This window comes from Carica papaya, chromosome 6 (genome assembly GCF_054855325.1).
Source record: "Carica papaya isolate Zhongbai chromosome 6, ASM5485532v1, whole genome shotgun sequence".
Taxonomy (NCBI): Eukaryota; Viridiplantae; Streptophyta; class Magnoliopsida; order Brassicales; family Caricaceae; genus Carica; species Carica papaya.
In genome coordinates, this window is record NC_142314.1 from 26,932,752 (window position 1) to 26,945,156 (window position 12,405).

The 12,405-nt window shown below is 36.6% G+C and overlaps 1 protein-coding gene across 1 annotated transcript; it reads left to right on the top strand.

The window, feature by feature from the left end:
* Positions 1–2,548: 2,548 nt before the first annotated feature.
* Positions 2,549–3,099, top strand: LOC148253466 (uncharacterized). Its single transcript, XM_088223386.1, has 2 exons — positions 2,549–2,704; positions 2,827–3,099. Exons 1-2 carry the CDS (start codon positions 2,549–2,551, stop codon positions 3,097–3,099), a joined length of 429 nt encoding a protein of 142 aa, XP_088079512.1.
* The last annotated feature ends 9,306 nt before the right edge of the window (positions 3,100–12,405 follow it).

Sequence of the window (12,405 nt, forward strand, 5' to 3'; positions counted from 1 at the left end):
AGTAGAAACTCCCTCTATGAGTTTTTTTAGAAGCTCATTATATGTACAAAAATTATAAAATAAAGGCTTCAAAAGTAGAGCTATTAGTAGATCTAATACTTTTAGATTTATTAGGATTTAATGTTATTTTAGGAATAGATTGGTTAAAAAAAATGGGGCAATCATTAATTGTGAAATAAAAGTTGTAACCTTGTAATCATCGAAAATGAAATAAAAATCTACTTTTGTTATTTTCTAACCTTTGAATAAATAGGAATATGTATACCTATCCCGCTGTGTACTCTATTCTTACTATTTGTGACTTTTCGAAAGATCTACTTGATCTGCCTCCCCCATGGGAGATAGATTTTTCTATCGACCTGCTTCCTAAAACACAACCTATCTCAAAACCTGCCTATCGAATGAGTCGTTTTGAACTCGTAGAATTGGAAAACCAACTCTTCGAACTTCTTGGATAAAAATTTATCTGCCCAGCCATTCCTCTTAGGGTGCCCTGGTGTTATTCGTGAAGAAGAAGGATAACTATTTGTGTATAGACGATCGAGAACTCAACCTTGTAATGGTGAAAAGTAACTATCCTTTATCTCGTATTGATGATCTTTTTGATCTGTTGTAAGGTACTACGGTCTTCTCGAAGATCGATCTTAGATCTAGATACTACCAATTGAGGGTCAAAGAAGAAGATATTTTGAAAATTGCCTTTCGATGTCGATATGGTCAGTACGAGTTCAAGGTTATGCCTTTTAGACTAATTAATGTCCTTACTACTTTTATGGATCTTATAAACAGGTTTTTCGGCTTGCACTGATTAATAGGTTATTGTGTTCATTGATGACATCCTAATGTATTCTAAGAGCCATAAAGAACACGTAATTCACTTTTCTAGGGTATTAGAAACTCTTTGCCGGAACCATCTATATGTTAAGTTTAGCAAGTGCTCTTTTTGGTTGGATCGAGTCTCCTTCCTTGTCCACATAATTTCTAGCAAAGGAGTTTTTGTGGATCCATCCAAGGTTGAAATAGTGATAAATTGGAACCCGCCAATAAATGTCACTGAGGTACGTAATTTTTTTGGTTTGACAGGTTATTACCAGCGATTCATCAATGGGTTTTCCAAGATTGCAGCTCCATTGACCCGTCTCACCAGGAAGGGTGTACCTTATATTTGGGACTATGAATGGGATGAAAGTTTTGCTGAATTAATATTATCTCACCTCTACTTTAGTGTTGATCCTCTCTGACAATATTGGAAGATTTCAGGTTTACAATGATGAATCTCACGTGGGTTTGGATCATGTTTTGATACATCACGATCGGATAGTTGCTTATGGATCCAAATAATTAAAGCCCCATGAGCGTAACTACCCCACTCATAACCTGGAGTTGACAACTATAGACTTTATCTTGAAGATGTGGTGTCATTATTTGTATGGTTAGACATTCAAAATTTATACTGACCACAAAAGTTTGAAGTATATATTTTCATAGAGAGAACCGAACAGGAGACATAGACATTGGATGGACCTCCTGAAAGATTATGACTGCAAGATTATCTACTACCCCGGTAGAGGTAATATAGTTGTTGATGCTTTGAGCCAGAAGGAATTCGCTTTGTTGGCCCAAACCATGGCCTCTAGTTGGAAATTAGTTGATGTTATTCAGGCACTTCGCCTTAACCATTATGGCAATGGTGTCTACCTCACCTAGATCTGAGCTTTGCCTGATCTTTTCATGAAGATTTGGGAAGCTCAATCCACCGATCCAAAAATAACAAAAAATCTAAGTAAGTTTACTTCTGACAAATTTTTTGCTTTCAGGCTTACAAATGATGGATTGTGTAGATTTCAAGATCATATTTAGGTTCCTACCACTGTTAGAATGGATGTTCTTAAGGCTACCCATGTCTCCAAATTATCTATCCACCTCGAAGTATTAAGATGTACCGGGACATGAGACATCAATATTGGTGGCTCATAATGAAGAAAGACATTGTCGACTACGTTTCTCGATTCCTTACTTGCCAGCAAGATAAGGCTAAACACCAGAGACCCTGAAAATTTGTTGCAAGACCTCCTTATTCCAAAATAAAAGTGGGAGTGTGTGACCATGGACTTTGTTACCGATTTGCCCAGAACCTATTTCAGTCCTAATACAATATGGGTCATCGTTGATAGATTGACCAAGACTGCCCATTTTCTACTAATCAAAACCATAGATTCCACCAACAGATTAGCCTGTTTGCACGTCGAGGAGATCGTTCGACTCCATGGCATTCCCTTATCCATTATATTAGACAGAGATTCTCGTTTCACCTCCCATTTCTGGGATAGTTTTTAAGAATCACTTGGTTCGGGATTGTACTTCAGCACTACATATCATCATTAGACCGATGGTAAGTCTGAACATACTATCCAAACACTTGAAGACATGTTACGCTTTTGTGTCCTCGACTTTGATGATAATTAGTATGAGTACCTTTCCTTATGTGAATTTACTTATAATAATAGTTATCATTCCAACATCGGTATGACTCCATACGAAGCCCTGTATGGTAGGCTTTGCCGTTCTCCCACTTATTGGAATAAAATTGAGAACCAGCATTGTTTATGACCTAATTACATCCAAGAGACTATCGGGAAGCCACTATCATTCGAAGGAACTTAGCCACCACCTAGAGTTGCCAAAAAAAGCTATGTCGACAACCGTAAAAGACGCCTAGAATTTGTTATTGGCGATAAAGTCTTCTTTAAAATCTTTCCTTACAAGAAACAAATACAATTTGGTAAGAAGGGTAAGCTGAGCCCCCGTTATATGGGACCTTTTTAGATCGTAGAACATGTTGGACCTATGGCGTACTGTCTTGCCCTACCCCCAAAGTTTACAGGTCTGCATGATGTTTTCCATGTCTCCATGCTCAAAAAGTACCACCCTGACCCTTCTCACATCATTCATCACAAAGAAATACAGGTTCAAGCTGATATGACATATGAGGAGCTCCTCGCAAAAATCCTTGATTGGACCAACAAATTTTTGTGCAACAAAAGGATTCCAATAGTGAAGGGGAAGTGGCAACACCATACTTTGGAGAAGGCGAGGTGAGAACTGGAAAGTCAAATGCGAGAGAAGTTTTCTAACCTATTCATGACAAATTTGGGAGGCCAAATTTTCTAAGGTGGGAGAAATGTAACACTCCAAAGACTTTTGTGCTAAATTTGTAATGTGAACCCCTATTTATTCGAGCCCTAAGGCCATTTAAACTCTTTGATATTTTTTATTTTAAATTTTCGGATGAATTTCATATTTTAATTATGTATAATTTGGTTAAATAATTATTGAAATTATTTTATTTAATTTTTTATAGATAATTTATAATTAAATTAATTAAAAATATTTCATGTGAAAACGGAGGAAAAATGTCAAAAAAATCCCATGAGAATGCCTGCGCTCGTCGTCCGTGCGATAGGCCTGCGACGCATGGTGGGCTAGTCCAGCATGCACTACCTTGGGCAGTGCGCATCGCAAGTGGGTGGCAAGTTGCCGCCGACTTGGGTGAGGTACCATTGTCACATCGCGTCTTCCATCCGTCGGCCGTCACATCTCATTATTTCACCTTTACCTTCTCTCTCTTCACTAGATTTTGCCATTTGGCACAAATCTAACAATCCTCATTTTATATAGGAGATCCAAGGCAAGACAAAAGAATGGGCTTATGGCATATGAGAGAATCCATGGGATTAAAGAATTGTTAAGATAAATGGAAGATCAACCTTTGGCCCGAGAAGATATGGGTTTAAGGCCTTTTTGGCCAAGGTAACATTTGACTCAAGAGAAAGCCCAAGTGAGGTCAATCGTCTTAAGGAGAATGGCAAACAGCATGTGTCGCGCATGTGGCCTACCTTCGACACATGTGTGGGAAAGCTCACCCGCACATGCAGCACGACCTTCCGTGTGACAACACGATTATGTGCGAACAACCAGCTCCACATGCCCAACATGTGCATGTGCACTGTAAAGCCTAGGCAAGTAGGCCAACGCGTACACGAAATCAGGTCGAGCAGCAAATCCGCCCTCACAACCTAGCAGGCAAGTAGGCTCGTACGCACACGGACCCAGCAGGCTAAATGCCCACCTGCGCCCAGCATGTATGCAGCCAAGCCTCGCACGTAGGTATGCAAAGCTAACTCGTTCGTGCGGCCAGCACACGCAGCCCATGCATGCCCAATATGTTGCCCGTGTGGCAGCTCCCTTTTATGATTTTGTTTTACTCTTTTTTTCTTTCTTCCTCTTCCATAAGGACTCTTTTTTAATTGCATAATTTCCATGTGCTTTTATCCAAATTTTACATGGGATAATTTTGTAATTATTTTGTTAATTTATTTACTATTATTTTACTGTAAATCTATCCCTTATGATTAATTAATTAAATTCTTTATATTAGAATTGGGATAGATCATTATTTTATTATTTATCTTAGAATTGAATTTTATCTTTCAAGTCCTTGTATTCATTTAGAACTATCCTAGAAAAAGCCTATATAAAGGTCTTTGCCCATAAGTTGTAAACACACATTGAGAATAATAAAATTTGAAGCTTCTGCTTTTTTTTAAGAATTAGCTTTGCTAATTTCTTTAGTGTTTTTAAGTCCTTCAAAACTAAAGAGTTGTTGAGTTGAGGAGCTGTGATTGATTTATCGGGTAAGTCTGTGGCTTCTTTCTTTTCCTTGTCTTTATTTTCCTAGTTCCTGTTTTTGCATGCCATATTCTTGGTTATAGATTCAAGTAGAGAGAGGGGTTAATTAGGTCGTTAAGTTTCTATATTGCATGCATTGTGAAGGTTACTAGCATTGATTCAATCCTCCCCATAACCCTCTGGCGTCAACAATAATACCTATCCTCTTTATCATCAAGTCTTTGTCATTGATACACAACTTTTATCGTCTATGCCCACAACCATCTGACCAAGTTTCTATTTTTATATAATGAAATTTAAAATGTGTTGTAATCTCCTTGTAAGCATGGTTTAGTAATTAAGAGCACAAGATGTTGAAAACCATCTAACTACTTAAGCAACATATGTAATCATTGTAGGACATCCTTCTTTTAAGACATTTGTTTATATTCATGAAAAAATAAGAGAGAGTTATTAATTGATGAGATTCCCAATTCCAATTATGGATAAAATGTAATGTGTTCTTACGTTGGGCTTTAAATGTGTTTGGTTTTAATTAAAATGATTTTGGGCTAAAATAAATTATTTTTAAAAAATGTATTAATTTGGGTTTATGGGATTGAAAGTATTAGAATAAGTTTGGGAGTTATTTGTAAGTATTAGAAATTTAGGGCTACATTTATAAATAGTCCTAAATTAAATGTGTATAAGTACCTACTTTCAACATTTACTATTACAATACATCATTTTCTAGTTTATTTGATGAGCTCATTATCTCCTCTCTCACTCTCGCACAAACTTTCTAAGTAGTGCTCATTCTACTTGATTACTCTCAATTCTTCTTGATTTCTATTCATTTCTAGTTCAATATTTCCACATAATTTGACATAGTATCATCATAGGGAGCGGTTCACTAACACTTTAACGGAGGAGGGAAAAATAGAAACCTCTCAGAGATAACAATCGAGCAATTTTTTTCATTCTTTTCACATATTTATTTTATGCTCACAACAATATCATACCCTTTTTTATACATGTTATATATGTCAACACAACTATTTCTGAATCCATTGGGATTTCATATCTTGTCCATCCCAAAGGCCTCCTTTAACATGTCTAGCTCGTATGCCCATTTCACATATCTGGCCGAAGGCCTGTTTATCCAAACTTGACCTTCGGGTCATCCTCTTGAGCCAAGGCCCATAAGAATGACCCTCTTCACCATTTCGAAGGGAAAGTAAAAGGCCAAAACCTACATGCAATTTCCAATCATTATGTCTTCATGCATCAAGTGAAATATGTCATGGATTAAACAGTACCAAACAAAAAGAGAACTCATGCACCCATCATCATGTTTAATAATGTCATATACATAAATAAGCAGCCATCTTAGTAGGAATATATGCATTACAATCGCATGGTATGATAATCATATATTATACAATATATGATTATAGTATGTCGACTTTCACTTTCGGAACTTAGAGGGGCTCATTGTCTTTTTTGGCCATAGGCCTTATATACTTGGATTTGACCAATTAGGTTATTCCTTGAAGCTATAACTCCTTAAAATAACCCTCATTTTTATTACCAAAGGTAAGATAAAGGGTCAATCCCACATGCATCCCAAATCATCATTTTGTCAAAATGACAATATCATGCAACTAAATAAATCACCGAACCAGCATGAATTAAAATAAACCACCAAAGCAAACATGAAAGTCCATTTCAACAATCTTTCATTTACAAAAGGCTAAATCTACGTGCTTCCCAAGCTGCCATTTAAAACATTTTGTTAAGAAAATTTATAAAAAATAAGTCACCAACTAAGCATAAGAACTTTAACAAATATCCGATTTAATCAAATTAATTAACTAGAAAGAGCACTTAGAAGTGTAGATAAAAATACTAAAGAATCTCTTACCATAACTGAAGCCAACTAAGTTTTTAAGAAAGGAACAAGGGATTTTTATAGCGGCATCCCAGATACCTAATGGGTAAAATGGGAGCCAACTACTTAAGTAGTTACGAGTGCAAAATAAAATTTTTGACATTGAAGCAGAATTTAGAAATTCCTTACAACAATCTAATTTAATCTCTTACATCGAGGTCAAAAGATGGCAGTGAAATACAAGATGAGATCCTTATAGGAAACTTCATCAGAGTGTGGAATAACTATTACACTTGAATTATGTCCTAGAGTATTATCAAGGATCTAGAATGGGGTCTAGCTGGACTTTAAGAGGTGACTCAGAGAGTGAACCCTCAATTTTCTCAACACTTAGGGGGGCATGAATTAAGGGTGAGTTCCATGTCAACTCAGTAAGAAAAAAAGTATTTAAAATCACATGACTAAAGTTTAAAGAGTAAGCAACCTTAATAAAACCTCTTACCTTAGGGACTCGTTGCAGGGTGGAATCATTTAATCATATGGAAAATTATTGTCTTTATTTAGAAATTCGGTAAAACACTTATTCTACCATGCTTGGGACATCATTGATTGACATTTATGCAGACATATCACATTAATGTGTTCAAACTAATAACATGCCCAATAACTAAAGGGATCATCATATAAACCATTAAGAAGATGTCAAAAAACATAAAAAATACACTTTGTAACAAAAGAACCATCAAATAAATCATCATAAAGATCCAACAAATATGAACAACATACTTAATAGAAAAAAAAAGTAATTATTATGGAGTTCAGATGGCATCCTTGACCATTTGTATGTTTTATTAAGTCTTTCGCTAATCGTCGCACAAAGCTATTGCAACATATATCCACTAAGTGCATAAGGAATCCTCGACTACTCCTATGAATTATTGACCCATTCCTAGGTCATTATCATTTCTCCATCTAAACTATAACCATGGCAATACCTTCGTCATGGTGGTCCTACTATACCTAACACGTATCCTTTTTTGTTAGAGGGAATGTCGATCATCATAGGAAGCGGTTCACCAACACTTATTCAAAGGTAGAGAAGCAGAAACCCCTCAAATATAATAGTCAAATCGATTTTGTTCCTTCTTTTCACTTGTTTAATTTATGCTCACAACAACATCATGTTTTTTTCATATGCATGCCACATGTTCAATGCAACTGTCTTCAAATTCGTTAAGGATTCCATATCTAATCCAGCCCAAACACTCATATTAGGCTCGAAGACTCAAATATGGCCCGAAGGCTCATCTTACCTGGACTTGATCTTCAGGTTATTCTTTTGAAACCTAGATCCACTAAGATAACTCTCTTCACCATTACTAAGGTAAGGCGAAGGATCAAACCCACATACAGTTCCAATCATCATATTTCATGCCTTATACCTGATATTCCTATGACCAAATAATGTCAAACACTATAAAGATATTAACATCAAATCAACAAGTTCAACCATGCGAATCATCAATCTATCGACGTTCCATGCATCTTAATAGTAGAGCACATTCTTATGATTCATGCCTCATGTTCAGAATTTGGTGGGAATCCAATACACTTGGCCCAAGGTTCATAATTTCCAGACCTAAAAATTGGGATATTCCTTGAAGTCAGTGCTCCTTGAAATAGCCCTCTTTACCTTTACCATAGGTAGGGCAAAGGATCAATATCCTTAAAATTCTATTTTGACACTTATTCAAAAATAAGTATTAAAATAATTGGTGCAACTTATCAAACAACACGGATCAATAAATATAACCAACAAATATGAAAGGTTCACAGTAGGTATTTAAAGTTTTTATCATTTTATTTAGCTAGAAGAGCACTTAGAAGCATAGATAAAAATACTAAAGAATCCTTTACTATAACTGAGCTAACTTAGCCTTTTAATAGCAAAGGAAAAACTTATAGAAATTCTCCAAACGAGATTGTGAAACTCCAAACTTTTCCTTCCTTTCTTGCTCCTACTCTCCCTAAAAGTCTCTCTTTTCTCTCTAAAAATATCTCCTCTTTTTTTCTCTAAATTTGGAAAAATGAAGAAAAAAAATAGTACGGAGAAAATGGAGAGAACAAGGGGCTTAAAAAAGAAAAAGGAAGGGCAGATTTGCTTCACTTGGCAAAAATAAAAAAAAATGGAGTAAAGGGACAAACCTAAGGCCCACCAAGCATGGCCAAAAGGAGAAAAGAAAGGCCAAGCATTGCTTTTGACTGACGAGACAAGGTTGTCCCGTTGGTGATAATGTGTAGCAGTGCTGTGTGTATGTTCAAGGGCCATCTCATGCACTTTACACGAGTAAGCATTGTTGCCTTATGCACAGTCGCACGCGCAGGGTGAGTGTAGTGTGTGCGAGCCTACCTGTGCAAGTTGTCCAAGGGTCATGGGCTATGGGGTGCGGGTCACAAGTCGTGGGCCATGGGCAGTGTTTTCCTAAGTCATTTTATGGAACCTTGTTGTTTTTCTCCTAAAATTTTAGTTAATTCGAATAAAAATTTTGGAAAACTAATTAAAATAAAAAAGGTTCGTTATTTTAATGAAAATTTCATGGTTGAGGACCTAAAATATGGTAGTTCTTTTTCCTTTAAAGTTTTTCTCTTAAAGAAGTGGAAAATGGAAGCAAAAAATGAAGTGCCTAGAGGAGTAAAAAATGGAAAGAAAGAAGGAGTGTGAAAGAAGGTGGAAGAAGAGGCCTCTAAATAGGTAAAAGAGGCGCTTTGGATGTGCGACAACTACCAAAATTGACGGAGCCAAGTGGAGCAAAGTTGGTGGCCATGAGGCCCACTCAGCATGGCCGACGGGACATGGTAGTCGTCTCGTCAACTGCTGGCTATCAACGCACAGCAGCACCTTGTGTGGGCATGCAGGCGGCCATGTCACGCGCATCTACAGATAGGGCAAGTGCAATGCGGCCATGTCACGTAAGTGGCCATGTTGCGCGCATTTGCGCCAAGGCCAAGTGTAATGCGAGTGAGGTCGTTTACACGGGCTGACCGCGGGCTCGCGAGCTACAGGTTATGGATTTTAGTTCTTATTTTGTTGATTTTCCCCCGATACTTACTGTTCCCTAGAAATTAAATCGAAAAAAAAAATTGGAAAATAAAAATGATAAAATTATAAAAATTATCGTAAAGCAAAATATCGATAAATTTTAAATATTAGTGGAGGTTTAAATGGCCATGAGACCCAAAATAACAGAGTTTGATGCACGTTAAATGTAAAAAAAAATTGGAATGTTACAGTTTCTTCTGGGTTGGTCCTATAAGAGGACCAGTTATGAATGGTGGCTCTAGGGACAAAGTCAATTTTGCGTTCGATCCCTCGCAATGGTGGAAGTTCATCTGGAATTTCCTTGAGTAAGATGTCCTCAAACTCCTGTAGGAGGGACACAATACTACGAGGTAAGGATGAGTCAAAATCGAATAGGTTCAAATAAACCTCCTTATATCGCCATACTTCAAGGCTTTTTCTTTCACAAACTACTTACCTCACTTGTCTTACTCTCACACAAAGGCTCTTCTTCCTTTTTCCTCTCTCTTTGGCTTTTACTATGACTAATTTATTCCTTTTTAAGGCCTCTTGACTCTCTTTTTTCCCTTGTTTTTCTAAGTATTCCTCAAAAGCTCTTTTGACGTTTACTTGATCCTCGTGTAGCTCTCATGGTGAGAGGGGGTTAGGACATGCGTAAGAAAATCCTTTTATAATGAGTAGCGATTGGTATGACCATGGTGTTGGACTTACCTATCAAATTGCTAAGGTTTGCCAAGTATCACATGGCTGGCGTGCATAAGAACAACATCACAACTTACCTCATCCTTGTACTAACTAATGGAGAAGGGTACTATGACCTACTTGGTTACCTTAACTTTGCTACTCTCATTCAACCACTACAGTGGGTAGGGGTTGGGATGGGCGGTGCACAACAGTCCCAATCTTTCCATGAGCAGAGTGCTTGCTACATTGACGCAACTATCTCCATCGATGATCATACTACATAATTTGCTATTAACTAGGCATCGAGTATGGAATATGTTCTCCCATTGTTCGTGGTCCTCACCCTTGATTTGTAAGTTAAGGGCTCTTTATAGAACAAGGACACTACTCCAGTTGGGAGTTCCTGCAATGATCTAAGACATATCGAAGTACCTGCAAGAAAAGGTTAGTGAAAGTGATAACTCTCCCTCGCCTTCACTCGTGTTTACCTCATAATCTCTCAATCTATAACTTTTTCTATCGAGTTGAGCATTTGGAATCATAATCAGAATTGCTTGGATCGGGTCTGCATGGTAGTCCTCATGAAACAACAAAGAACCTTAAAGGAATCTAATTTCTACTGAAGCTCAGAAACAAGTACATTGAAGAAGGAATATTGTGCTTCTACTTGTGTGTTAAGCAACTAATAACAATTACTCACTTAATCTTATAATAGAATAAAAGCACAATGAATGATGAAAACATAAATCATGAATAATGACAATTCAGACTGATGCATAGGGATCCGATCAACCACGATAAATATTGATGGGTGCCGAATCCACCAAAGATAAAAATCCTATTTTCCAATAATACTAAATTGTAGTAGTGACAAATAGGGTTGATTCCATAGGCAATCGAGGATTACTTTTTCCTTTTTGTGACTAGTTTGAATAGAATTAAAACAGGGGAGTTTCTTCTTTCGAATGGAATAGATGACAAAGAGTACTTAATTTAAGTAAACTTAGACTTAAAGAAATAATATCATTAGATTAAATTGTAACTTAATCAATTATGTAAGCATTCCAAGTTAATGAAATAGCTACACTCCAATCATGCAATTGATCACTAATGCAAAACTCAAATTTATCAAAATGCAGAAAATTAGTTCTAGTTGTCAGAAATGTTTCAGCAACAAATCTTTCCTTAATTTTAAACCAGTCAAGAAACGTTCACTAACAAGTTCTCACTAATCAAACAACTTGGGCAACATCCCTAGAATTTAATTTGTCAATGACCTTACAAACTAGAAGGACCCGATTCAAATTTTAGGATTCATCTGCATGAACCAATCAACCCGATTATCTGTTCCTTTAGTTTGAAACTAATCACCACTTGGTACCATTTTAGCTCAAACGATTATGGATTTAAGCTACCTTAGATAATTGTATGGTATTGTGTTACGCATCCAACAGGCCTTGTTTAAACAATTAGCAACAGCAAATATATATATGCAGAGAAATAAATAAATACTTGGATTCAAATAAAGTTAAAATTAACTCAATTCGATCTCACAATACACATTGGAGTTTTACTAAATTAATTAACTAGGAAAAGTAAAAGCGTCTAGCCACTCATGATGAGTTACAGTCCAAAGTTTCTTTTTGATGAAGTGGAAAGAGGAAAGAAAAAAGTGTAAAAATGTTACAAGCATTGTAGTGTGTGGTGTGAGGAAGAAGATGATCTTTGTTTTCTACCAGTGGCTTCTTTTATAGATAAAAGGATAAGGGTTTCCTTTTTGGGATTCTTCCCAATGATTTTGACACTTAACTTGCTTTCTAAAATCATTTTCCCCTTGATTTTTGGTTGCTAATCCCAGTTGTAGCAGGATTCTCTTTTTCAAATCTCAAAAGTGCACCTTTTTTTTTCCAAGTAAGCAGTTGCATGTGTTCTAAGCCTTGGTTCAAGCTTGGTCAAGTGTGAATTGGGCCTGCCTCCTACTGCCTTGTTGTTAGTTGTGCCTAAGGGTTAGTTATGCTTCTTTTTTTGAGATATAAGCCTTGGTTGAGGCTTACTTGAGCGAATCTACAAGTTGTAATTCTGT